Here is a 26,278-nt window from a genome sequence, read left to right as displayed (position 1 = left end):
TCTACCCAAGGGCTGGGCTGCATGGGGAGTAAAACGGGGAAGACGGGCTCCATTTTAATCCTGTTTCTGCCCATGGCATCAGGATCCTGAGAATAACCGGATTGGCCAGTGGCTTAATGTGAAACCAGTGCGAGGCATCGTGCAGTTGTCCTTCCAGCTGGCAGCCGAACCGCCCCTGGGAACGTACACCATCACTGTGGACAGTGGGAAGGCCTACAGCACCTTCAGCGTGGAGGAGTACGGTATGGAGGGGAGCGCAGCATGCAGTCCAGGAGGCAGCAGTTAGCACTCCACTCTCTGACAGTCCCAGGGGAAGCCCTCTCCCTATCCAACCCTGATTCTGACTCTGCAAGTGAACGCTTGCCTTAGAGAGGACACCCCCCACCCTTCTCTCCAAGGGAATTCTGTCTCTGGGCGTGCTGCACCCCCACAACACGCAGATACACACTGCTCCCTGAGCCGACCATGTTTCTTTCTTAACTTCTTGCATCCAATTTCTCCCTCCCCAGTGCTGCCCAAATTCAAAGTGGTTGTGACTGAGCCAACTCGGATCTTCACATCGGATACATCTTTTCCACTGAAAGTTTGTGGCAAGTATGTTTCACAGGGCTCTTGCGATGGGAGGACACAGTTAACGGGCAAATGTATCGGCTCATCTTGCTCAGTGGATGTAAGGGATTAGCTTTGGGTTTCTCAGGTGGTCTGAGTTGTAGTAAGGATTTTCAGGGAAAAGGTGAAAGCATTTACAGTGGCTCTCAACTCTTCTTCCATGTGGAAGTCTATGCATTCTGCAGCTTCCCCAGAACGCTTTTTTTTTTTTTTAAATTAACCATGGAGTGTCCCGCCCAGTTAAAGTGCAGGGATGGAGTAGGAAGGGGCGGGTGTTTTGTGTGTGTGTGTGTGTGTGTGTGTGTGTGTGTGTGTGTGTGTGTGTGTGTGTGTGTGTGTGTGTGTGTGTGTGTGTGTGTGTGTGTCCCGCCCAGTTAAAGTGCAGGGATGGAGTAGGAAGGGGCGGGTGTTTTGTGTGTGTGTGTGTGTGTGTGTGTGTGTGTGTGTGTGAAATGGGAGTATATCAGCAGAGCTGTGTGGGGAACCAAGGACTGGAATAGCAGGGGGGCTTCAGGGCAGGACTGAGGTGCATTGGCAGAGCTGTGTGGGGAGCCCAGGACTGGAATAGCAGGCACATACACCATGGTGCAAAGGAAGAATGCAGAAGTGAACTAAGAACATCAGTGGCAGATGGTTTTTTTTCCCCTGTTTCCCTTCTCTGCCAGGTACACCTACGGAAAGCCTGTCCAGGGTACAGTACAAGTCTCTTTGTGTCGGACAGCATATACCTGGTACATGGACAGGACAGAGTCAGAGCCCACAGACATCTGCCAGAATGTCACAGGCCAGGTGAGGAGGGAACTGGGAAATGGTCTAATGGAGATGTAGGAGCATCTAGGGAAAGAGGAACGGCAGGGCAAAAGAACGAGGTAGAGAGGGAGAAATTCTAACCAGGAGCAGTGGGCACTTCTGCACAGTATCCCTCGCACCGCACTGGAGCATTTAGCTTAGTACTGCTGACTTGGGGACAGTAGTGCCTCCTGATGACTCATACGCTCCTCTACTCCCTGCGGTGTTTGCATGTCTCCCCTCTGTGCTCTGACAGAGCCTGCCACTGCTTCGCTTCTGACCTCTCACGAGATCACAGGGTGGCTGTTCCTTTCCTCTTGTTCCTTGAGTATGTGGTCAGCAAGTGTCAGCAATTCTCATTGCCTCTTTTCCAGACTGATAAGACCGGTTGTTTCTCAGCCTCCGTGGACTTGGCATTCTTCAGCCTTGTCAGCCCTCGGTACAGCCACAGTATAAATGTGGTAGCCACTTTGGTGGAAGCTGGAACAGGTAAACCCTAGCATCTGCAAAGTGTTGTGTGTGTGCGCTTGAGAGTGAGGGCGTTTATTGCTTCTCTCTTCCTTATAATAAAGCTCTCGTGGGGGTGAAAGAAGGAAATGTTGACCCAGAGTGATCTCTGAAATGGACTGAATGACCCCTAACACTTAGTGTTTTTGTGGTGTGTGTGGGCACATGCTTGGCCTGCCCCATTGGCCACTACAGCTTGGGCCATTTCCCACTACGTATACACTGTTCGGATTGTGGACTATTCCACTGGCCACTAATGGACCCTGAAACTGTCTTTTGAAACAAATGGGTTGGTCACCGGCAGGCAGGAGACCTGGCAGGAGTTCTGCCAATCAGAGTGGAGTCTTTAGCCATGGTGCTCATTCACAGGTTGTCAACATGGGGATCGCAAACAGGTCGGGGTGGAGGGGGGTCATGGCCTTCCTCCCTTGCTTTATGGCTAGATGGGAGGGGTGGTCCCAAAACGTTTCTGTTGTAACCTGGTGTGGCAGAGTATGGCAAACCACTGCATGTGTTCATTGGCTCACTGTGCATCTTGTCTTTCTCCCAAAGGCGTGGAGGCAAACGCTACCCATGTTGCGTTTATGTCTGAGGAAGCTGGGTCAATGAGCTTTGAGGATTCAGACAATTACTACCACCCGGGGTACCCCTACAGCGGGAAGGTAAAATCTATATGGGGTGGAGCTTCTGAGTGGTCTTCCAGGGCAGCCGAAGTACGGTGCTTTACATAATGCCTCTAGCAGGTGAAAAAAACACGGGCGCCTGTGGCATCGTCTCAGAGAAATTCCCATTTTTAATTTTCCCTAGAGATTACCTCTGTCTAGTCCTCAGCCCTACCCCTCTCTTTAGAAGGGGCCAGCCTGCTCTGAGCTTTCTCGGCCCCACTGAGTGTCTCTCATAGAGATTCCCCATTCCGGTCAGTCTCTCCTCAAGAGCAGATTTTGCTGGTTGAATGTGTGCATGATTCTCTCCCTGCAGATCAAAGCCCTGGACCGAGAAGGCTCCATACTGAAGAAGCAGCCCGTTTTCTTGGTTATTAATGCTGGGAACACCCAGTCCCACCAAAATCTCACCACCGATAGCACTGGGGTGGCTACCTTCACTTTGGACACAGCTACGTGGAATAGAAGTGAGGTCTCTCTGGAGGTGAGTCAAATTAAGAACAGTGCATTCCAGTGCTACATCCAGGAGCTGACAAAGACATCGGGCACCAGCAAGGCTCCACACAATTCTCTTTTGTGTAGGCCCTAGAGATTCTCTTCTCTGTATCTCTCAGGCCCTTGATCTGAGAGTAATTCTCATCACTAGGGCTGTTGCCATATAATACAGAGTTTATCTGAGGTAGGTGTGAGTCCCTTAACTCTGTACATTCTGCCATCCTAAAGTCTGCTGTTTCAAGTGGAGGAGACTTTATTCCCTTCCCCTCTTGTGGTCATGTTGTATAGTGCTGCTGGTGCAGAATGGCTCCCTCCTTCCCACAGGCAGCTACATTTCAATAGTGGGTGAGTGACTCTAGGATATAAAAAGTCCAGTTTTTCAAAGATTTCTGTCTGGTCATCTAACATCCAGCCCAAGGACCTGCTCTAAGTGTAATCAAAGATACTGCTGAATTTTCATCAGATAAGAGCTACCTCTGTGCACCGAAAACTGGCCTTGTTAGGTCTCTACCCCCATCCACAGATAAACAAATGCCAGCAGTGAGGATTAATGGCTCCTGTTGAAGCCAGTTGTCTGTTGATAGACATCCATGTTTTTAGACATCCAATAAGCTAGTCTGCTCCCTGCTAAATTTTCTTATTGGCATATCTCACACATCTGATAAGTGCCTAAGTGAATACATGGAGGACAGGGGACTTTCCAAACCAGATCAGTGCTGTGATTCACCATCTAGTCCAGTATCCTGTTTGCGACAGTGGCTAATGCCACATACTTGAGAGGAAGCAAGAAATCCAGTAACAGACAGAAAAGGAGGACTTGTGGCACCTTAGAGACTAACCAATTTATTTGAGCATAAGCTTTTGTGAGCTACAGCTCACTTCATCGGATGCATAAAGTGGAAAATACAGTGAGGAGATTTATACACACACAGACCATGAAAAAATGGGTGTTTATCATACACATTGTAAGGAGAGTGATCACTTAAGATGAGCTATTACCAGCAGGAGAGTGGGGTGGGGGGAGAGAATGTGTATGATAAACACCCATTTTTTCATGGTCTGTGTGTGTATAAATCTCCTCACTGTATTTTCCACTTTATGCATCCGATGAAGTGAGCTGTAGCTCACGAAAGCTTATGCTCAAATAAATTGGTTAGTCTCTAAGGTGCCACAAGTACTCCTTTTCTTTTTGCGAATACAGACTAACACAGCTGCTACTCAGTAACAGACAGCTATGCACTAACTGTCCACTGTGGAGGTTTCTTCATAATTCCAGGCAGTTAATGATTGGCTTCAGGCTATAAGCCATTTTGTATCTATAAATTACATACATTTGTTGTAGATGTAAGCGGGGGAATAGTCCCGCTTTTGTGGAGAACTTTCCTGGCTTCTGCACTACCCCGGTGAAGTGGGCTAGAGAAAGGATCTGAGACCTCGCTCCCACTTCCTTTACCCAGTGGCTTCTCTGCCCTTGAGGACTCCCCTTCCACTCTCCTGTCTGGCAGAGTCCTCGTAACCCCAACAAGGCTGGGCCCAGGATTCCTGGGGGGCTCAACCCCCAACCCTGCTGTGGTCACCTAGGACAGGGGCTAGGGTGTCCCCACTCCCGGGTACTCTGTCTGTACTGGGCACTTCTCTGACCCACTGACCATTACATACAAGTTAAAGCAAATGCAAGTTATTTAATCAACAATTAATTTTAAAAAGAATATGGAAAAATGGGAAAGGTGAAAGGAAACACATCACCCCACTCTGTGGCAGGGAACATCACAAACAGTGTCTCTGGAATGTCAGGGCAGTTCACAGGCTTTTCGTTGTAAGTCCCAGGCCGCCTTCTCAGGCCCTGGCTGTGCTGCAGGGATGCAATGGGTTGGACACTTGCTCTGGTGGTGGCCACACGCTCTCAGGCTCTAAGTGGTAGGACCCTTCTTCCCAGTGTCGCCCCCGCCCTGTCGGGGCTACGATCCAAGCCTGGCCTGCAGAGCCTCTTGGCTGAGGCATCTCCCTGTGCTGGGCCTGCTGCCCAGGGTCCCCCTCACTCTCCCCAGCTACTCACCGCACCCAGCTCCGGACTGCTCCAGCCTCAGCTGCACCACTCTGTCTCTGCTGCTCTGCCTCCAGCTCCCTGGGCTGCTTCTTTGGCCCCTCTGGCTCTGGTTGCTGCAGCTCTGCTCCCAGGACAGGTCTGCTCTGCAGGCTGCTTCTGTGACTCTGCTCCCAGCACTGACCTGCTTCCTGGGCTGCTTTTCTGGCCCCTCTGGCTCTGGTTGCAGCAGCTCTGCTCCCAGGACAGGTCTGCTCTCTCTGTGCTGTGCCTCTGGCTTTGGGGCTGCAGCTCTGCTCCCAGGACAGGGTCTGCTCTCTCTGGGCTGCTTTTCTGGTCCCTCTGGGGCTGGCACAGCTCCGTTCCCCAGCTCAGCTCAGGCCCCTGCTTTCTCCTTAGCTTGGCTCCACTCTGTCTGACCCAGGCAAATCCAGCTCACAGGGAGGATGGGACCTCCCTGGCCTCCTGACTCCCTGATTAGCCTGCCCACCCTGTCATTCAGGCTGACCTGGAGCATTGGCCTCTCCCCATTGTTCCTGGGGGCTGTCAGTCTCAGGGTCCTGATTCCCCATCGACCCTTCCCCCTTTTTAGTACTGGGAGCTAGCAACTAAAACACCCGCACTGAATATTAGTAAGGGGGCAACAGTCCCCTTACATAGATAACAATTATATATTACAGGGGTGGCCAACCTGAGCCTAAGAGCAAGAGCCACAATAATACATCAGCAGCCCCCCATCTGCTCCCCAGTGCCTCCTGCCTGCTGGCAGCCCCCACCAATCAGCACCTACTGCCCCCTCCCCCCCGCCCACCACAGTCAGCTGTTTCACCTGCGCAGGAGGCTATGGGGGGGAGGGGAGAGGAGCGAGGGCTTGGCAGGCTCAGGGGAAGGGGCAGGGGCCTTGGGGGAAGGGGTGCAGTGGGGGCAGGGCTTGGGGCAGAGCAGGGGGTTGAGCAGTGAGCACCCTCCAGCACATTGGAAAGTTAGCATCTATAGCTCCAGCCCTGGAATCAGTGCCTAGGTAAGGAGCCGCATATTAACCTCTGAAGAGCCGCATGCGGCTCCAGAGCCACAGGTGGGCCACCCCTGCTGTATTATAATGTGTAATGATAATACATGCCACTTTAGATGCGTATGGTCCCTTTTCATGTCTAATACAATCATGTCTTTTGGAATCCAGCCCACTTGTTGTAAAGCACTGTGGGATTGTAACAGATCCGTGGATGCCCCAGAACAGAACGGGGGCCCTTCTGCTCTTAAAGCACTGGCCTCTAGTGCTTAAACCAGAGGAAAATCCTGGTTAGATGTACAAGGATTACAGCTTCTGATTGAGCTGTACTGATTCCATCCAGCAGAGGGCAGTGTATATATACATGTTCTGGCCAGAACATTGACAGTGCTCTGGAGAAATGCAGTCATAATTATTACCTTTATTTCTCTTCTAGGGAAGGTTCAGGCTTCCAGATCTGGTGTCTGACTCTACAAGGATCAGTCAGTATTACCTGAATGCTTTCCTCCACCTGAAGCCATACTACAGCACCACCAAGAGCTACCTCAAAATCCAGCGGCTGCCAGGGGTGCTGCCCTGCGGCCAGAAGCAGGTGGTCCGGGTGGATTACAGCATTGACCGAATAGATCTGGGAGGCAAAGCCAGAGAAATCCTCTTCTCCTTCTATGTGAGTGCCCAGGCAGGCCAGGGGACGGGGGACAGATCTTGTGGGACGTTCCAAGGAAGGGTCTTGGGGAGCAGGGGGAAGATATGCATGGCTGTAGCTCTCATCAGCTGTGACTTAACCCTTGAAACACCAAGAGGCACATGCTTTTCCTTCAACTCCTCTTCTCCTGTTCTGCCCTCCCCTCTCACAGCTCCTCCCAGACAGCCCAGCCCCTCCTAGTTGCTGATCCCTCCCTCTCCCCTGCGACAGGACAGCGAACCCCCCTCCTACCTTCTTTGCAATTCTCTACTCACGTTCACTCCTCTTTGCCTGCTCCCCACCAAATCTTGCCCTCACCCTCACAAACATCTGCTCCTGGTGGATCCACCTTCCTTCCTTCTAGAAGCCATCCCAATCTCCCCAGATATGCCGTTGCTACCCGATATGCCTCTTGCAGTGCTAGATTCCCTTCCCTGTGTCTGGACATGCCCTCCCATATGAACCCCCTTTCCCAATCTCCTAGGATACTTCCCCATAATCTGCCTTTCCCTCCTGTTAGTTCCTGAACCAGCATGCCCAGTGCAGCTCACCTCCCCACTGCTAGAAACCATCCCCAGTCTCTCTCGCCCTACAAAATGTGCAGTCCCCATAGGACAGGCCTCTTCTCTCTGTTTCCTGGACATGCAAGCCCCTTCCCTGCTGCCAAAACCCTCCAACAACCTGCCTCCTTTCCTGTCTGAAACCCTCCCTCTCTCAGGGCTAGTGTCCCCCATGTGACTTCACCCGTCCCATGGCTGGTAACCTTTGATCTGTGGTGTTTGGGGGGGACATGAGAGGAGATGGGAGAAGGTACCTGACCTGAACACCTTCTAAGATCTCTCTCCTTCTCCTTCCCTAGGTGGTGGGGAAGCAGAAGCTCATCGGGGATGGTCAGAAACGTGTCGACATCAAGAAGAATGGTGGTAAGTCCACAGCCTCCTCTCCGAAAATGGGGGAGTAAAACCCCTCCAGTGATGGGCTCTAGTGACAAATCAGAGCCCTGAAGGAGGCAGCATGGAGAGGGGTGGGAGGGGCTGAGATGGGCAGGAGGAGACCATATTAGATCTACTGACAGAATCTCTCCTCTTCCTCTCTCCTCCCAGGGCTGATGGGCTCTTTCTCCATCCCTCTCACCTTCACCTCCCACTTTGCTCCTAACCCCTCTTTGGTGGTTTATGCCATGTTCCCTGATGGGGGAGTTGTTGCTGACAAAGTCCAGTTCACAGTCTCCATGTGCTTCAAGAACGAGGTGAGGCTCCGGCTTGAGGAGGCTGGGGTTGGCACAGGTGCAGGAAGAGGGGTGGTGGGTACCATAGAGATTAAGCCATTTCAGTGCATGGCATGTGCGCCAACAGAAAATGCAGCTTAGTGCTAAGGGGAGCCACGACTAAACCCTTATCTTTCCCCTTGAACAGAGGAATCATTTTTCTCTAATTCATCCCTTTTCTTGCCCTTCCTCTTTCCTGCCTCTTTGCTCCCATGTTACGGGCTCTCCCCATCTTGGGATCCATCTGTCCAGGTCAACCTGGAGTTCTCGCAGCAGCAGGACCTGCCAGGGGCAACTGTGAATCTCCAGCTGAGGGCGGCTCCCAACTCGCTGTGTGCCATCCGAGCTGTGGACCAGAGCGTCCTACTCCTGAGGCCAGAGAGGGAGCTCTCCAACAGCAGTGTGAGTGGCTCACTGTGATGGGATGGGCAGAATGATGGAGAAAGGGTGGAAGCTGGGGCTCTGGGGTGAAAGAGGGGCATCTGTGTGTGGGAGAGGGTTGGCGGTAGGAGCTCGGGTGAGGGATGAATGGCAGGTGTCTGTGTCTCTGTCTTTGCTATCAGCCCTTTGTTTGTTTCCTTGGGCCCATGTGTGGTTCTGCAGGTGTATGGGATGCTCGATTTCTCAAATGGAGGTTACCCCTATCAAGTTGATGAGTACGATGACTGCTATATAACAAGGCCATTTCCAGTGCCTGTCCTCAACCCTGTGCCAGTAGACCGCAGAAGACGTTCCATCATACCGAGACCTCGGTTTGACCAAGGGGCTGACTTCTTTAGCTTCCTAAAGGTGCGTGCCTTTAAACTCATCACCAGCCTCTCCTTACTGTGAGGAGAAGATGCATAGCCTCCATTCTGAGAGACTGGGCTCAAGAGAACTATATTAGATACAGCAATGTACCCGGAAGTGCAGGTCTGCTCTGTATGTTGTCTCTATTAAAATTTCACCCTGTCGTTCCATCTCTGTGACTCCAAAACAGTTTTACTCTATGTAGAAATAAAAGCAGAGTCAGGCTGCTTCTTTCCTTCTCATGCATCATCAGCAGTAATAAAGATCTGCAGGCCACATTTTGTCCTAGGTGTATGCGTCAAATTAATCCCTGGCATATTGCTCTTTAAGTTAGTGGAGTGACACTTAGGGTTGTGTTTGAATCTAAAAGTCTCTGAGTAAAAGCAGATGGGATCGGTATGTGGTGAGTTTTGAGTCATTGAGTTGCAAAAAGAGATGAGTATGTGTGTGGAGTTTTTCATTCTCCCTGAACTCAGAGCTAGATTAAACAAGAGCTGTTGAAGCTGAACTCTTGAAAATCACCAGATTTATAGCTGGGTGGAATAGAATTGTTGCCTCATGAGTTCCACAATACAATCATGGCTGTGCTAGGGTAAAGGCACTACTGTGTTTTGGTCAGCCAAACTGGTTAACAGCAATTCTGCTGCTGCTGCTGACCCAGGCAGGGATGAGCGAGATGACAAAGGAGCTCACGAAATCAGTGTGCCTGCCAACATAGGCGCCGACTTCCCCCCTTTCCTGTGGGTGCTTGATGCCCCCCTAACCCCCGACCCCATTCCACCTCTTCCTTGCCCCATTCCAACCCCTTCCCGAAAGTCTCCGCCCCCTCCCTGCCCCTATTCCAACTCCTTCCCCAAATCCCTGCCCTGGCCCCGCCTCTTCCCCACATCCTCCCCTGACCATGCCACGTTCCCACTCCTCCCTCCCTCCCTGGAGCGTGCTAATGCTGCCAAACAGCTGTTTGGCGGTGACTGGGTGGAAAACGCTATGAGGTAGGCAGAGGAGTGGGGACATGGTGCGCTTGGGGTGGGGGGGAGGAGGAAGTGGGGTGGGGGCTGAGGGGAGCTTGGCTGCCGGTGGGTGCAGAGCACCCACTAATTTTTCCCCGTGGGTGCTCGATCCCCGGAGCACCCATGGAGTTGGCGCCTATGCCTGCCAAGGTGTCCTAGCTTTTTGTAGAGCAGTGCAGAGAGAGACAAGGGAAGAGGGAGAGATGGGGATCAGAGACAAGCAGGGGGGACAATGTGATGCAGTTGACTAGTTATATTGACACACAGGCAGAGACGCTAAGCAAACGTTAAACCCTTCCTTTTTCACATTTTGTTTCTTTCATCTCTGATTTAACACAGGAGATGGGACTGAAAATTTTATCAAATGGCAAAATAAAGAGACCCCTGGATTGTCGTCCCTATCCCATCTGGTATGACACGGAACATAATATAATGGGTAAGGAGTTCCTTATCTTTTTATTCGATTGTCCTGGTCTATTAAATTTCCTTTCTGCTCTCTTAGTCCATGTAATTACTGTCTGGGAATAAAGGGTTAATCTCCACCTGAGTCCCTCCACTGCCCCTACGGGACTCTATTGTCCCAGTGCCAGCCTTTTCTGTGAGTAAGCAGCCAAAGAGCCGGTACTGTCTGACTTCCAGGGGCACCCAGGCCACCCCCTATTATGGAGGATTCAGGACGTGTCCCTACAGCGGAGTTTCAGCCGCCATCAGTGGAGAAATCCAGTGAGTCCCAAGTCCGTGAGTTTTTCCCTGAGACCTGGATCTGGGAGCTGTATCCCATTGAGTAAGTGATGTTTAATCCCAGGGATGGTGGGGAGAAATGCAAGGCTTTGTGCGGGCAGTGTTTGGAGGTGCTTCTCTGAACCAAACCTCACAGGCCTTTGAGACTGGGCTATGTTTCATATTCTAGAGAACAAATCTGCTGGGTTTTAGGAAGGGCTGTGGGATCTAGGGGTTAGAAGAAGGGATCTGTGGGTTCTTTTCCTGGTACTGACTCACTGGGTGACCTTGGGTGAGTCGCTTCCCCTCCCTGTGCATCAGTTTCTGCATTTGTAATGTGGGGATAACGACCTACACTGCCTCCCAGGGGGTGTTGGGTGGATTAATGCCTAGAAAGCTCTATCAGATCCTGGGATGAGAGATACTGGAGATAATCATAGTATCATTAGTTATTGTCAGAATTTTTCCTGTCCCTTGGGGATCTCCCTTCCCCGATATCATGATCTGATTTCTCTGCAGAAGTTCAGGTAACAAGCAGGTCCCAGTCACTCTCCCTGACACCATCACGGAGTGGAAAGCCAGCATGTTCTGTACCTCGGAGAGCAGCGGCTTTGGGATCTCACCTACAGTGGGGCTGACAGCCTTCAAACCTTTCTTCGTGGACCTGACCTTACCCTACTCTGTGATCCGCGGGGAATCGTTTACACTGACTGCCACTGTCTTCAACTACCTGAAACAGTGCATAAGGGTGAGGAAGCACTCACACTCCGGTTAGCCTCATCCGGGTCAGGCTTTACCTACGTGCCTGTAAATCCTTCCCCCTGCCCACAATGGATCCCGAATCAGTATCAAGAGAGCCACGTGTATTTTACCTTTACATATTCCCCAGGGAATGGGAGCTAATCCCATGAGATCCAGAGCAGGTTTTACCTCCATTACCAGGAAGCCAGGATGGTGCTTAGATACATCCATGGGATTGGATTGCTTACTCTGTGTTTGTTTGTTTGTGTGTGAAGCTTGCTCTGCTGATCCAGTACTTTTCACCTGTTACTCAGTTTCTTTTATAGGGTATTTTAGTAAGCTCAAGTCTGTCCCCCATTTTCTCCCTTGCCCCTGTGCTGCTTCTCTGTCTAATTTTCCACTCATGTCCCTGACTGCTCAACCCTTTCCCTATCTCTTGTGCAGATCCAGATTATGCTGGCCAAGTCAGAGGAGTACCAGGTGAAGTCACATAAGGGCTGTGAATACACCAGCTGTCTGTGTGCTGATGAAGCCAGGACCTATTACTGGAACGTAACAGCCACCAAACTGGGTAAGGAGAGCAGAGAAGAAGGGGAGAGAACACAGGAATTGCTGTACCAGCTCAGACCATTGCTCCAAATAATCAGATTCCCACCTTGCTGTTGTACCTAGACCAGACATCTAACTAATCCGGTATCCTCCTGCCATACTGGATGAAACCACTGTCCCACCTGAGGAACTCCATTGTTATCCCTGATATTTCAGAATATGATGGTCCAATACCCCGGTTCTCATAGTGCACAGGACTGTTTGTGCAAAACTGTGCCTGGAGTTGGGAAATACAGATCACTTTGAACCCTTAGGTGTGAGAGCGCGTTCCTCTTACATAATTGTCTTGGCTTGCACAGAACTACAGATGTCATCAGTTTTCTGTGCACTGAACCATTTTGCCTGGATGGGCAGGTTTAAAGTGGAAGCTCTGAAGAGCTTATTCTTTTTCTTTTTTTTTCTTTGCCAGGTGAGGTGAACTTCACTGTCACCACAGTGGCACTGCCCAGCAGAGAGCTCTGTGGTGGTAGGAAAGTGACGGTGCCAAATAAGGGCCGCAGTGACACCTTGATCAAGCCTCTCCTCGTCCGGGTAAGCCTGCCGATCCAGAGAAGGGCGGGGGGGGACAAGAAGATACCACACTGTTATCACCAATGCTTTTGCCAGCAGTTCCATCCATCTGCTGTCCTGAATTTCGTAGACTTCTAAGTGTAGACGAGGTCTGAATTCTAGAACTTTGGTGTAATTTATGTTGCTCACGGTGTGAATAATCCACACCCCCAAATGACATAGGTTCTACCGACCTAAGTGCCAGCATAGACTGCGCTCTGTCGGCAGGAGAGCTTCTCTCTCCAACACAGCTACTGCCTCTCATAGAAGGTGGAGTAATTAAGCCGACGGGAGAGCTCTCCGCTGTAGTACATCTAGTACAGACACAGCCTCAGAGTTGGAGAAAGCTCTCCTAGGTCACCATTTCCGTTCCCCTGGGCCAGTGCAGGATGGTTTCCTACAGTCTGTTCTCCAGGGTTTTGCCCAGTCTAGTTTTACATGTCCTGAGCAATGGATGTTCCACCCCATCCCTTGGGGAGACCCTTCCACATCTCACTAGATCTCTCCCTGTTAGGAAATGTTTCCTCAGCATCCAGCCAGAAACGTGCACCTTGTGCTCAATGTTATTCTATATTCTTATTTGTCCTCTCATCCCCAGTTCCTCTTCTGTGTTGGAGTTTATATCTCTCACAACCATTGACAAGTGGCTATCCATCCTCAGCTGCCATTTGGCTGAGTTATATAGATCCAGTTCATTTAATCTTCGCTCTTAAATCGGTCAATCTAGAGCCCCTTAATCATTTGTAGCCCTCTTCTGAATTCCCTCCAGTTGATTGGCCTCTTTCTGGCTCTGAGGTGTCTGGGACAAGGACTGAACCCATTATTCCAAGGCAGAACCATATACCAAGGGACAGTTCCTTCCTTGCTCCAAGATGTGACCACTGTGGTCCCAGAGTGCCCAGAATTGACTTAAGGAGTCCAGGAGTGGCCTCCGCCCCTCTCTCTTCACCCTTGTATCACTTCTTGCTCTGTGACTTGATGCCCCAGAGCATGCAGCCCAAAGTCATGAGGTCACATGAATCTGAAGACTGGACATGTGTTGTCTTTAATCAGTTTCTCTGTGTTTCTACTGACAGCCGGAGGGCGTCCTGATGGAGAAGTCTCACAGTTCCCTGCTCTGCCCAGAAGGTATGGGTTGCATTGGACCATGAGAAGGGATCACAGTGGCCACGTTCTCTTGGGTTTGGGGAGAGAGAGTGTCACCTATGCACAGACATATGGGGAGGGAGAGCACTGGCTGGACAGCACTTACCAAGAGGGTAGGTCTTTGGCTCACTGAGCCCTGTGATTCCAGCAGGGAATAGAAAGGTGGGATTTTTCCCATTGGAATATATGCATGAGGACCTGTACTTCCTGAATGTGTGTCTACCCCCTGCAATTGCTGCCTCCTGCAGTGGATTCTGGGAGCAAAGACCCTGAGAGGAGGTGAAAAAACGAGAACTGGGTTCTTGTGTCTTGTCCTCATTCTTCTTGGAATGGACACTTGAAAGTCAGTATGTGCCCATCAGGACTTGCCCTCCTTCCTCTCTTTCTGCTGCTGCTGGAGTTGTTGGTCCATATGCCAGGAGCTCTCAGTGTCTTGAAGATCCATTACTGCTGAGAGTGGCTTATTGTGTTTCTAGCTGTGGGGGTCTCTCTTACACTCTCTCCTGTGTTGGCTAACTCCTTTCTCTGTTATAATTGTCAGGGAATTCTGCCTCAGACTCCGTCTCCCTGCAGCTCCCTGAGGACATGGTGCCGGATTCAGCCAGGGCCCAAGTGTCCGTGCTGGGTAAGGAATCAGTCTGGCGAGTGATTTAGTGTAGAGCAGGGTGGGGGGCATGTATGAGGGTTTAAGCAGACTGGACGTGTTTTGGTGGCTGCGTGGGTTGGTGGCATGTGTGGGGGAAAAGGGGGATAGAGTGCTGATGAAGGGCAAATGATGTAGCAGGAGTGTGTGGAGGAATGAGGGCTTGTACACAGGTAGGTATGTACAATTTGTGCCTTTGGATGGGTGTATGGATGGGAGGGTTCATAAGTGGACAGGCTGATGGTGGGATGGGTGTAAGCAGTGGGAAGGGACGTATGGGGTGAGTGGGTGTAGACAGATGCAGAAGGAAGCATGGAGTAGGAGGATGCAGACAGGGTGGCTCAGGAGAGGTGTGAATGATTGGGTGGCTGCAAGTGTGGGGTTGGAGAGGTGTCAGGCCAGCAGTGTTATGGGTTGAGTAATGGTATAATGTGTGGAGCAGCCTGATATGGGGCGGGGGGGAAAACTATATTTAATCAGACATAGATGCACAGTTCAGGGGGATCACCATTGTTCACATATGTTTGTTTATCCAGGTGACATCATGGGGACGGCGCTGCAGAACCTGGACCAGCTGGTGCAGATGCCCAGCGGCTGCGGGGAGCAGAACATGGTGCTGTTCGCCCCCATCATCTATGTGCTGCAGTATTTGGAGAAGACAGGGCAGCTGAGTGAGGAGTTGAAGACAAGAGCTGTGGGTTTCCTGCAAACAGGTCAGTTAGTTTTCTTGCTCCTCTCCCTAATGCATGGTGTCCATCTCAGCCTCTGTGCTCAGTAGATGTCCCCAAACAGTGGGCGGATGGATTGGGGCAGGGGAGGTACTGTGAACTCTGTGGCTTTCCCCTGGTTCTGAGTGAGCCAGTTCCATGGCTGGTCAGTTTCTGTGGCAGGGGCAGGCCTGGGTGATTTTTGACTCAGATGTCTCCAGTCGTCTTTCTCTCCTGCTCAGGGTACCAGAGGCAACTTCAATACAAACACATAGATGGTTCCTACAGTGCCTTTGGAGAGAGCGATGGAGAAGGCAACACATGGTGAATACTTAGCCTTTCTCAATAGTACAGTAATGAATTGCCTCCCACAATGCTGGTACTACCTTTGTCGACACCCAGCACCCCCCCCGCAGCCCTCACTCTGTCAGTATCCCACTACGTATACCCACCCGCCCCGGCACTGACTCTCCCTCCTCTCACTGACTTTTACTCCTCCTCTCCCCCAGGCTGACCGCATTCGTGACCAAATGCTTCATTCAAGCCAAGCAGCACATCTTCCTAGATGACAAGAACATTGAGGATGCTCTGAAGTGGATAGCAGGGAACCAGCAGGCCAATGGCTGCTATGCCAACGTGGGGAAACTCCTCCACACGGCAATGAAGGTAACAGCCAGCAAGGCCTGGCCCTCATTCAGTAATCCCTCCTAGTGGGGCTGTCATTAACTCTAAGGGAGTGGCCCGGTGACACTACCTGGACCCTGGTGGAAGGCCAATGGTCCTACCCTTGACTCTAATGTAGGGCCTACTGGCGTGACTCCTCTTTTATTCTCACCTCTTCAGAGTTAGGTGGGAAGGATATGGCTGTTGTGTCCAGATAATCCCCTTTTTAGTGCTAGCGGTCTGATCCTAAATAACCAGAAGCCCCTCCCCACAACTGTTCCCACCTTCTCCTAGTCCACTTCCCCAGCACCTCCTCCCCCACCATGGAGGAGAATGGGCTATTCCATCTAGGGCTCTCCAATAAACTCGCCTTCCCCCAGCACTTTAATGATCTCTCCCATGTTTGAGGCTCACTCTCACAGAGGGAGGAGAATGTTCTGTCCCACCTTACCCTCTGGTAACCCCACATTAGCTGTGTGACATACCAAGGGTACAATCCAGACTAATAAGTAACTGTGTGACCGCCAGCCCTGTAACTTGGGGTGCCCTTTACAATGCCTTGCTGCCAAGGGGGCTGGAACAATTTGTATAGTGGGGGAGCGGAGAGCCATTGAACCAAACTGTAAACCCTGTGTCTGATGGAAACCACTTCATACCAGGGAGTGCTTCTGCACTCCTAGTTCCAGCACCTAAGCTTGCTGCTGTAGCCTCCAGCCTAGACTGCTCACCAACAGCCTCCAGCATCCCAGGTGTGTGTGCATGCATGCGTGCTTCAGCCAGCCACACCTTGCTCTTACCACACTAGGTTATATTGCAGGGTGACCCCAGCTCACTCCCAGTCCTAGATTTTCCCCCCCTCTCCCTCCCCTGCCAGAAGTCTATGTCCTGTACTGCCCAGCCCTCTTCTGGACAATACAAGTTTATATAAAGTCCGTTTATTTCTTTAATAGAAATAATAGCACACAACTTGCCACCCCAAATGGCATTTCCCAAACACTTCAATTTAAACACACTGGATTAGACAAAACAATAATCAAGTTTATTAATTACATAGAGACGGATTTTAAGTAAGTTACAAGTAATGAGGCATAAGTCAGAAATGGTTACAAGAAAATAAAGATGAAACACAACTGGTGCCTAACATAACAAATTACGTTAAATTCAAAGCAAAGTTTTCTCACCAGTCTCACTGACCAAACTTCTGAGGTCAGAATCCCTTCTTCCAGAAACCAACAAATGCTTGCTTTGTCGCTTCAGGTGCCATGAATTCAATGGACAGAAAGAGGGGGTGTGTCTTGGGGTGTTTGCCCCTCCTTTTTATAGTTTCAGCCCGCCGTTTGAAAAACATTTCCAGCTGGGTACCAGGAGATAAAAAGTCTATGGGGAAAGATATTCCATGCTGCTTTTTTGTCAACTGTTTGAGCTTCCTTTCTCCCCTTCCTGCTTGATGACTCTGTTTACTGCTTAAATGCAAATTAAGCAGATCACACGTTCCTTTGTTTAGGACAGACCGTTCCCTCCCCCCTTCCCCTGCCCAACTTCAGCTTCGGTAGGGCTGTGGGTTTGGCACATGGGTTAATAATGTCATCTAGGGAAATCTTCTAACTTCACATACAATATTGCCGTATGTATTTTACTAGGGCAATAATGAGCTGCGAATTATGAGTTTTCAAATGGTACCTCACAAGGCATACATCGTACAAAGGTTATTACAATAGTGTGTGGAATGTGGTCATGGGTACCTTCTATCACAAGGTGCCACATAGCAGCTACCATTTGGGAGGTTCATTTCCCCACCAACCTCTTTCTCTCTCTGATCTGCAGGGTGGGATAAATGACGACATCTCTCTGGCTGCATACATCACTGGTGCACTGCTGGAGGCAGGAAAGCCACGCAATGTGAGTACAGTGCTGCCTACACACGGCCTCGCTCACTCCTCTCCTCTTGTCTTAGTTCTAGTGCTTCCATGGACCCACCTGTTCCTCTGTCATGCACAGCGGATAGTTATGGCCGAAACGTACCCAATCTTTATGACCATGTCAGGATTTGGTCACTATGGAGCTGTCTCCATTTTTCTCTGCTCCATCTCCTATGTTAGGTGAACTCCATGTTTCTTCCTGTTCCAGGACCCAATGGTGAAGAACAGTTTGCAGTGCCTCAGAAATGCTTCCTCCAAAACCACTGATCTCTACACCCAGGCACTGCTGGCGTATGTCTATTCACTGGCTGGAGACACCGTCACAAGGCAATTACTGCTCACCAAGCTGGACCAGCAGGCCATCAAGTCAGGTACCATGGGGCAAGAAGCTGCCTGACTCGAAGCACTAGGACTCCCGTGACTATAACACAAATTCCACCAATGCTTAGGGCCAGGATGCTTTCCACAGAACCAAGAAAATTATTGGTGGAAAAGCCCTATGAGCTCAGGCAAGATTGGTCCTTGCAGCACGTGTTCTAGCATTTTGTCCTGTCGCTGGGGCTTCTGCCCCTTCCCTTGAGCGAGTGATGTGCCTTTTCCTGCCTCCGTTACAATACAGTTTTTCTTTCTTCTTTCCATTCCATCCTCCTCAGTCATATCCCCTTGCACCATTCTAAGTAATTCCTCTCCTCCTAAGTGCACTGCAACTAGTACCAAGTCCCTGCATCCCCTTCATCATTTCTTAGCGAAGTGATACAGGCTTACGCCTACATTTTCAAAAGTGGCCTCTAAGTTTCAGGTGTCTCAAGTCAGGCATCAAAACATTGAGACAGCCAAAATCAGTGGCTGCTCTTGAAAATGTAGGTCTTGGCTCTTTCCTCATCAATCCCTCCCTCCAGCCCCTTGATAATCTGTTGCTTGTTTGTCTATATAGTTCTCCTATAATGTGGTGCCCAAAGCAGGAATAGTCTAGATTCAGTCCCCCCTACGTAGGGGAACTATCATTTTTCTGCTCCGGAATGTGAATGTGCTACCCAAAACTATACTGGCCTTTTTCATAGAATATCAGGGTTGGAAGGGACCTCAGGAGATCATCTAGTCCCACTCCCTGCTCAAAGCAGGACCAATCCCCAATTTTTGCCCCAGATCCCTAAATGGCCCCCTCAAGGATTGAACCTACAGCTCTGGGTTTAGCAGGCCAATGCTCAAACCATTGAGCTATCCCTCCCCCCCTCAGCTTTATTAAGCCTGTCACTCTGCAAACTCGTATCTAATTTGCTGTCTATTGTCCCTGCCAGACTGGTTCTGTCCCCAGAGAGTATCTGTATTTGGGATGATTCCCCCTTGTTGATTTATTCCAGTTTAGTCTTATTGTGTTAAATTCTGCTCGTTCCTATCCATCAACTGGCTTTACTGATGTTGCATCATGATGGGACCTGTTTGCATCACACTCCCTGCTGGAAGGCATGGGTGATCCCTCTCTTTTGATCATGGCAGTGATGTGATGTGGCATCTCTATCATGAATACTACTTAATCACTCAGTACACTGACACAATAGCATTCCCGTGAGGATTTCCCCACCCAGATTTCGGGTATGGGCTTTTTTCAGTGTTCCACATGAGGTGGGATGTAACCATGAAATTCAGCCTGGATTGCAGTCCTGGACCCAAGCAAGTCCTGTTCTGAGCCTCAGGTTCTTGTTTCTCCTCCTCCAGGAGGGCAGATACACTGGAGCAGGAAACCAGCCCAGCCTCCTACTGAGTACAGCTGGTCCCAGCCCAAGTCTGTGGATGTGGAGTTAACCGCCTATGTGTTACTGGCTCTGCTCGCTACAGAAAAAGTGTCCAAGGAAGAGATTGCTTCTGCCACTGGCATTGTGGCATGGCTGGCCAGGCAGCAGAATGCCTATGGGGGCTTTGCCTCTACCCAGGTAACCAACCAGGTTCTCTCAGAGCCAGACACCATGTCTAGTCAGGGAGAGCAACAGGCTGGGATGTCCACTGAGGGCTGAATCTCTGTGCTAGACTCTTACTATGCTCAGAGGCTGTCTGTGAGAATCCAGCTTCTGGTGCCCTGAGAACAGATCCCACTGCACTGTGGGGCTGGGAGCTTGAATCCCACTGTTAATGTCCCGGGGAAAGGATCCCATGGTTCTTGAGCTCTGATGGAGGGGGTGGGGATCCATGTGCCAGCCCCCGAGGAGTGGATCTGCACTCAGTGATGTGATTGCCTTTCCTTTCCCAGGACACTGTGGTTGCTCTCCAAGCTCTTGCTAGATATGGAGCAGTGACATTCATCAAATCCGGAAATGTCTCTGTGACAGTGAAATCAGGAAAGAACTTCCAGCAGTCCTTCCATGTGGAGGCCACCAACCGACTGGTGCTGCAGCAGCAGCCTCTCCCTGACATTCCTGGAAACTACACCATACAAGCAGCTGGCACAGGCTGTGTGTATGTGCAGGTGAGTGGTGGCTCTCTTATGAGAGAGGCCAGGAGGATGTCATGGAAGGGGGCACTGCCTGGCTCAGGGTCATGAGGGAATGCGATATGCAGCCTTTCACTTCTAATGGAGCCTCAGGTCGGAGGGCTGGAGGGATTGCAGAATGGGGTATGGATCCTTTCACCTCTAGGGCACCAGGTCAGCACTGGCTAGCTCAGGATCCTCTTGGAGGCAGTGGCAAGGATATAGTCTCTTGCAGGCTTGTGTGACTCTATTTGTTGAGTACTTTTCTGTGTCTCTCCCATCAGACAGTTCTGAGGTATAATGTGCCTCCCTCAAAGAATGCAGAGACCTTCACCCTGAGCGTGGGAGTAGGAGAGAACAAGTGTGAGAAGCAAACACTCCCTCGCTTCCTGTCCCTCAACATCAACGTCAGGTGAGAGTGAGGAGCTAGAGAGGAAGGGAATGGAGGGGGCAGGGTGACATGGAGGAGGGCAGAAGGAAAAGAGGCAGCAGGATCGGGGAAAGGGCAAAGTTAAGGTGGATGTAACCTACATGACCACCTGCCTTTCACCTCCAGTTATGTGGGGAGTCGTGGCACCTCCAACATGGTCATTATCAAGGTGAAGAACCTGTCTGGATTCGCGCCTGTCCGGGGCACCAATTACTTTGTAAGTCGCTTCCCATAACCATTGGCCCGTTGTCCCTGGTGACCAGATACATGTGTTGCATGGAAGCCAGCTCAACCAACAGCCAGGGAGCGCAGACGATGGTCTCAATGCGGGCACTTACCATTGGCTCTGTCACTGGGGTGAAAGTCAGTTCCTGGGGGTACTTTCTACTGCTCCCTGACCCCATAAAACTTTAAACACTCCCCCCCTCCCCCCCCGACCCTATGGGTTGTTTCCCATTCACTCCTGTGTGGGTGAGACTCCCTGGGAATTAGCTGGGCTATTGGAGGAGATTCTGGTCAAGAGGTAGGGGACACTTTTCACACACCCCAATCCCTAGAACGTGTCTTCCATGGGTGAGACGCTGGGGTGTTTTGGGGTGAGACTCTAATGCTGCAGTTCCCCGTCCCCAGCTCCAGCAGCAGCCATTTGTGAAGAGAGTGGAGATTGGGCCTGAGGATCTCACCATCTATCTGGACCAGGTCAGTGCTGGAACAAGGTAGTAGCTTTGTTGCGTCTACACAAACTAACACACACCTACATTGTAGGTCTCATACCAGCAGGTGAGAGTGTTGGGTCCCAGTGGACCTGAGTTAGTTTTGAGGGTCCCAGGCAGTTTATATGGGAGTTTAAACTGGAGGATGTGACCTGATCTCCGACAAGAGTCCCATCCTCCTGTGCATCTCTGAGACACTGCCAACCCTTTACTCTCTCAGCTCACCCAGCTGGCTACCCAGCTCATTATATTCCCAGGACTGGCAAATGAGGAGCAGGAGGAATGACTGTACTAACTGCATCAAGCCTCTGACTCAAGCAAGGTTCACCCCCTAAAACAAAAGTTTTTGTGTGCATTCCCTTAGCATGCTAATCTGGGATAACTCCAGTACGGTCTACAGACCCCCTGACAGCTACCAACTGTATGAGAGAGACTGAGTGTCATGCCAGCTGCTGGAGTCTCCTAAACTCTGGGATTTCATCCCTTCTCCTCAATAATTTTGTTCAGAACCTCATTCTCCAAGCACTCCCCAATTCCACATATTCAGTTGGTCGCACACTGTATATTTCGAACACCCTGCCCCCACCCGCAAGGAACAGCATTCTCCCCCCCATCCCTCCGCACGCCAGCACCAACGGTCAGTGATCTGACAGAACACTATGACTACCTACCAGCTGTGACAATTGACCCACTGGCATCCAAACGTTCCCTGCCACTACCATGCTGCCCACATTGGCCATCATGGTTCTTAGATGAATTGACACCAAGGGCTGGTGGCTGGAGTGCCAGTGCGGGGAGGGAGGGTACCTGCTCCAAATCATACTGAATTACCAGTTGCAGTCTAATGAAAACACTTGTACTGATGCCACAGTGGTGACTGCAGTAAACAAAATTGTTCTCCGGAACCATCACCTTCATCAGATCCCATCTGAGATAAGTGTGCTGATTCAGAGCTGCTTCATAAACACAGGCTGGCTCCTCTTCACCACTGCTTCAAACCGCACACCTCAGCGTGCTAGCATGGGGATTGTGCCTCTAGCTGTGAAGAATCCTCTTCCTGCTTTGCTGAGAAGATGGAGTTGAGGCCATGGCAGCCTGCGGGGGGCCAAGCATTATATATGCTGGAGCAGCAAGTACAGCGTCCTTCTCACTGTGTCAGAACTGCATTCGTGTCTCTGTCTAGGACACTAGAAGGCACCTGAGAGAGAACTGTCTATCACCTGTGATCTCCTCCTTTGTCTCTCATCTGGTCAAAGCGGGTGGGGAAATGCTTGGCCCACTGCTGAGCCTCCTTCAGAGAAGGCACTTTACCTATCACTCAGAAGCATGCCATAATCCAGCCCATCTTCAAAATGTCACTCGTGTGTGAATCTAGACAAACATTTCTCAAGGAAGCCAGAGCTGGTGCATAACACAGCAAGCCCGTCTCTGAGCAGGATGAACTGAGGAGTCTGTTATGCTGGCCGTCTCTTTGCTACAGGATCCATTTCAAGCTTCTAATGCTGACTTGACCTGGTCTTGTCCCCTTAATAGCTTTGTAACATCAAGATCCTTCCATTCTTCAGGGAATGACCATGGCAGCTACGCTCCTCCTCGACATGACCGCTAACTGAATCAATGTGTATAATTGAGAATCAGAAAGAGCCTTTTCAAGAATAACCTCCAGGCTTTGGAACACCCTCCCACAGGGATCAGAAAAGCTCTGCTTTCAGATCATGCTAGAAGACTCACTTTTTTCTTGGAAAACATCCCTGAAAGAACCAGAGCTAATAAACAAGAGCAATGGGCTCCAACATAGTAGCAATGTTTAGATAAAAGAGCAGGGCAGAGAATGTGCCTGTCACTTCGGGACAGATCCCGCTCTTTCTACAGTCCATACTCTGGGCTCAGATAAATACCATGGTATCTAACAAACATTCATAGATAGCTAGATAAACATTATTGAAATCCTGAGTTAAAATCTTACCACTGCCTCAATAGCCAGTTCTGTCTATCGTTAAAAAACCAGAACATCCCTGATATTCAGCACACACGTCTCTGCTCATGTCTTGTTGGTAATGTAACAGCAGGGGGCCCTCCAGGTGCATCAATAGGAAGTTCATCTGCAAAAGCTGTGTGTGGAGCCCAGGATTTGAACAGCAGGGGTGGGGCTCTAGGGCAGGACAAAGGGGCATTGGCAGAGCTGTGTGGGGAGCCCAGGACTGGAATAGCAGGGGGGGCCGGGGGCTGCAGTGCAGGACTGAGTGACATTGGCAGAGTTGGGGTGTGGGGGAGCTTCCTCAGTGCATGCTCAAACCAGACCTTGTTTGTCCCTCTGTCTCTTATTTTCTTTCTCTCTCTCACAGCTGAATAAGGAGACTCAGACATACTCCTTCACCATGAGCCAATACATTCCAGTGAAGGATCTGAAGCCAGCTGCAGTCAAAGTCTATGATTACTACCAGCCAGGTGGGTTAGGATATGATTTGTGTCAAATTACTGGCAATTTTGCCGAGGAAATGTTGCTTGCAGATTTTAGCTATTTCATTTCAGGTGATTTCACACCCTTTTGATTTTCAGATTTTGTGTGTGTGTGAAATTCAATAAAACAACTATTTCCCCCCAAAATGAAAAAACAAAAACGGAAAATGTAAATTCCCTTTTGCTTGAAAGGAGCTCTTTTCCATTGTGAAAAAGACCCGTTTCAGGGCAAAAGTATTCAGAAAATCACAATGTATTTCTCAGAAGAATGGGTCCAGTTTTGAATGGGTGACAAAATGCAAAAAGTCTCACATACGAAGTAGTTGCACCTCTGCTGTGAATATTTCATGCACCTCTAGGGATTATTATTTATTTGTTCCATATGCACTTTAAAATAAAATAACCTTGCCATCAAAATGCTGCTTCCTTCTCCTCCTCCCCCTGCAACATGTGGAATTAATTCCCCTCCAAAATCCAAATAAAGTAAATTGCAGAAAACTTGGAGAGTCAAATTCAGTCCTTGCCCAGGGGCAGGTTTTTGGCTATAAAAATGTCATCACTTTAAAGTCCAGGATGTCACAGCTGAGCAGCACTAAAAATGGGAGCCTCACAAAGATTCACAGCTTCTCAGTGGAACCTAGTACACCCTTGGCTCTAGGAGGTCCTGAGATCTCCTACAGAAAAGCTCTTTTAGGTCCTGTTTGGTTTTTAGTCGGTCTCTCTCCCACCCCCCCACCCCATTGTGACTCAAGATATCTAAGACACTTTGATTTACAGCCAGTCATACTTTCAGAAATTCTCGGACCATTTCAAAAGTAGATTTTTCTGACATCTGGCACGTAGACAATACCTCATGGTGATGTTAGGAATAAAGATTTAATCGACAGTCTTTTGAGACAACCTGCATGATGCATCCATCCCAAATGCATGCCAATAAAATCTCCCCACCATAATTTGCTCATATTAATTTTAAACTATTATTAAGTCTCCTCCCCCTGTTCCTTACCTTGCTCAACCAATGGTACAGTCTGAAGATGTTGGAAAGTTCAGCCACCCAGAGCATGGTTGTACCTTCGGTGACCTGGGGGAGGGTTGTAGTTCATCTGGGGATCGGGCTTCTCTTCTTTTCCCCCAGCTTGTGTCTGGTGCTGAAAGTAATTGTCTCTTTTCTTCGGTTACAGACGAGCAGGCGACGGTGGAATACGCAGATCCATGCCAGTGAGGTGAGCATGGCTTTCATGTAGTAGTGTGCACCATTATTGTGCAACCTAATACAAGCACAGGCATGAGGTGAAGAAAAGAAGCACTTCCCTCTGAGTCAGTGCTGATCCCAATCCCAGGGGGCTCTGTGCTGCAGGCAGCGGTATGGATGTCTCAGTAGGGAGGTCCTCTCCCATCTGAGTCACTACTGACCCGAGGGCTCCAGTGTGTGATAGGGGGCACAGTGCTGCAGGGGGTGCTGTGGGTGGCTCAGGAGGGGCGCTCTCCCCTCTGAGTTAGAACCTAGCCCAATGCCCCGATGTGATGCTAAGGGCGCTGTGCTACAGGGAGTGGTGTGTGGGATGTAGTAGAGGGTGGTCTCCTCCCGAGTCTGTACCTACCCTGGTGCCCCAGCATGATGCCAAGGGCAGCTGTGCTGATGGAAGTGCTGTCTGTGAGATGAGATGAAAAACTGACTGGCTGTGGTCAATAAAAGATCCCATGGTACTATGTACAAGAACAGGCAACTCCTTTCATCTCCTAAACTGTTGTGCAGTTTTACTAAACAGCTGCCACGTTCCACCCCAGAAGTGGCTGCATCCAGCCCCTGAGTGTAAAGTGCTTTAAGACCCTTCAGAATGAAAGGCACTAGGGAAATGTGTGTAAACTTACTTCCCCCCCTCTTTTTCAGGGGATGAGATAGAGACACCTTGTCCCTGGTGTAATTCACAGGAATTCCTGGTTCTTCCATTGCACTTAACTTCTGAGCCAAGGAGGAAGAGAATCTCTATCTACACTGCTCACATGCAGCTCCAGAATGCATCAATTAAACCTCTCATTGATCCAGTAAGGGGGTGGGGAAGGAAGAGGTTATAGGGTGAATAGAAGAAACCTTCATTCCTCTCTGTATAGAAAGAAAAGGAGAAGGGCTGAGTGCCACACGGAAGGCAATCTCAAGGGAATACACAGGGGACCTGGGCCAGTTGAGAGCTAGGTAACCCCCTTTAACATTCTCCTAGAGAGAGGGGTGGGAGGCTACAAAAAGAGGAATCTGGGGGATGCACCCAAAGGGAGAATGCAGGGCAGTTAATGTTTGGGTACTGGGTTGATGGAGCTACTGGGAGGGCTAGGAAATACCTACTGAGAATTACAGTGTGATGGATGTAGGGTTAGTTTGCTAGGAGGGGGTCAATCTCACATCATGGGGCTATGTTCATATAATCGATTTACATATTGAGAGTTGTTAATAAATTGCAGTTTTGGATGTCTTTTGGCATATATGTCTGGTGCTGACCCTCATCCTGTTGTTCCTGTGAGGGCAGCCAGGGTTGGGGTATGTCTGTGCTCACTTGTTACCCCCTTGTCTGCAGTCTCCCCAGAACTGGCAGCAACTTTGTTGCCTCCTAAAATCAAGGCACTGAGACTCAATGAAGTATATGGCTGTGAGC

General features: G+C 50.1%; 1 protein-coding gene across 1 annotated transcript in view; it reads left to right on the top strand.

Annotated features, from left to right (window-relative positions):
• The window catches only part of A2ML1 (alpha-2-macroglobulin like 1), a 60,053-nt gene extending 34,019 nt beyond the window's left edge, over window positions 1-26,034 (top strand). The window contains exons 7-37 of the mRNA XM_074934903.1: window positions 83-242; window positions 510-594; window positions 1,275-1,398; window positions 1,773-1,887; window positions 2,458-2,567; window positions 2,884-3,051; window positions 6,552-6,782; window positions 7,660-7,723; window positions 7,904-8,049; window positions 8,320-8,469; window positions 8,671-8,856; window positions 10,206-10,302; window positions 10,506-10,650; window positions 11,106-11,334; window positions 11,772-11,898; window positions 12,346-12,467; window positions 13,562-13,613; window positions 14,173-14,256; window positions 14,811-14,987; window positions 15,224-15,305; window positions 15,491-15,647; window positions 17,469-17,543; window positions 17,772-17,934; window positions 19,280-19,494; window positions 19,809-20,024; window positions 20,312-20,439; window positions 20,584-20,674; window positions 21,088-21,156; window positions 23,516-23,618; window positions 24,812-24,853; window positions 25,522-26,034. Of these exons, the coding sequence (XP_074791004.1) occupies window positions 83-242; window positions 510-594; window positions 1,275-1,398; window positions 1,773-1,887; window positions 2,458-2,567; window positions 2,884-3,051; window positions 6,552-6,782; window positions 7,660-7,723; window positions 7,904-8,049; window positions 8,320-8,469; window positions 8,671-8,856; window positions 10,206-10,302; window positions 10,506-10,650; window positions 11,106-11,334; window positions 11,772-11,898; window positions 12,346-12,467; window positions 13,562-13,613; window positions 14,173-14,256; window positions 14,811-14,987; window positions 15,224-15,305; window positions 15,491-15,647; window positions 17,469-17,543; window positions 17,772-17,934; window positions 19,280-19,494; window positions 19,809-20,024; window positions 20,312-20,439; window positions 20,584-20,674; window positions 21,088-21,156; window positions 23,516-23,618; window positions 24,812-24,852 (3,912 nt within the window). The 3' untranslated portion in view covers window position 24,853; window positions 25,522-26,034. The remainder of the gene's footprint in view (window positions 1-82; window positions 243-509; window positions 595-1,274; window positions 1,399-1,772; window positions 1,888-2,457; window positions 2,568-2,883; window positions 3,052-6,551; window positions 6,783-7,659; window positions 7,724-7,903; window positions 8,050-8,319; window positions 8,470-8,670; window positions 8,857-10,205; window positions 10,303-10,505; window positions 10,651-11,105; window positions 11,335-11,771; window positions 11,899-12,345; window positions 12,468-13,561; window positions 13,614-14,172; window positions 14,257-14,810; window positions 14,988-15,223; window positions 15,306-15,490; window positions 15,648-17,468; window positions 17,544-17,771; window positions 17,935-19,279; window positions 19,495-19,808; window positions 20,025-20,311; window positions 20,440-20,583; window positions 20,675-21,087; window positions 21,157-23,515; window positions 23,619-24,811; window positions 24,854-25,521) is intronic.
• The last annotated feature ends 244 nt before the right edge of the window (window positions 26,035-26,278 follow it).

The sequence above is a fragment of the Natator depressus genome, chromosome 1 (assembly GCF_965152275.1).
Source record: "Natator depressus isolate rNatDep1 chromosome 1, rNatDep2.hap1, whole genome shotgun sequence".
Classification (NCBI taxonomy): domain Eukaryota; kingdom Metazoa; phylum Chordata; order Testudines; family Cheloniidae; genus Natator; species Natator depressus.
The sequence above is the reverse complement of the archived record's forward strand: the minus strand, read 5'-3'. Positions and strand labels throughout refer to the sequence as shown.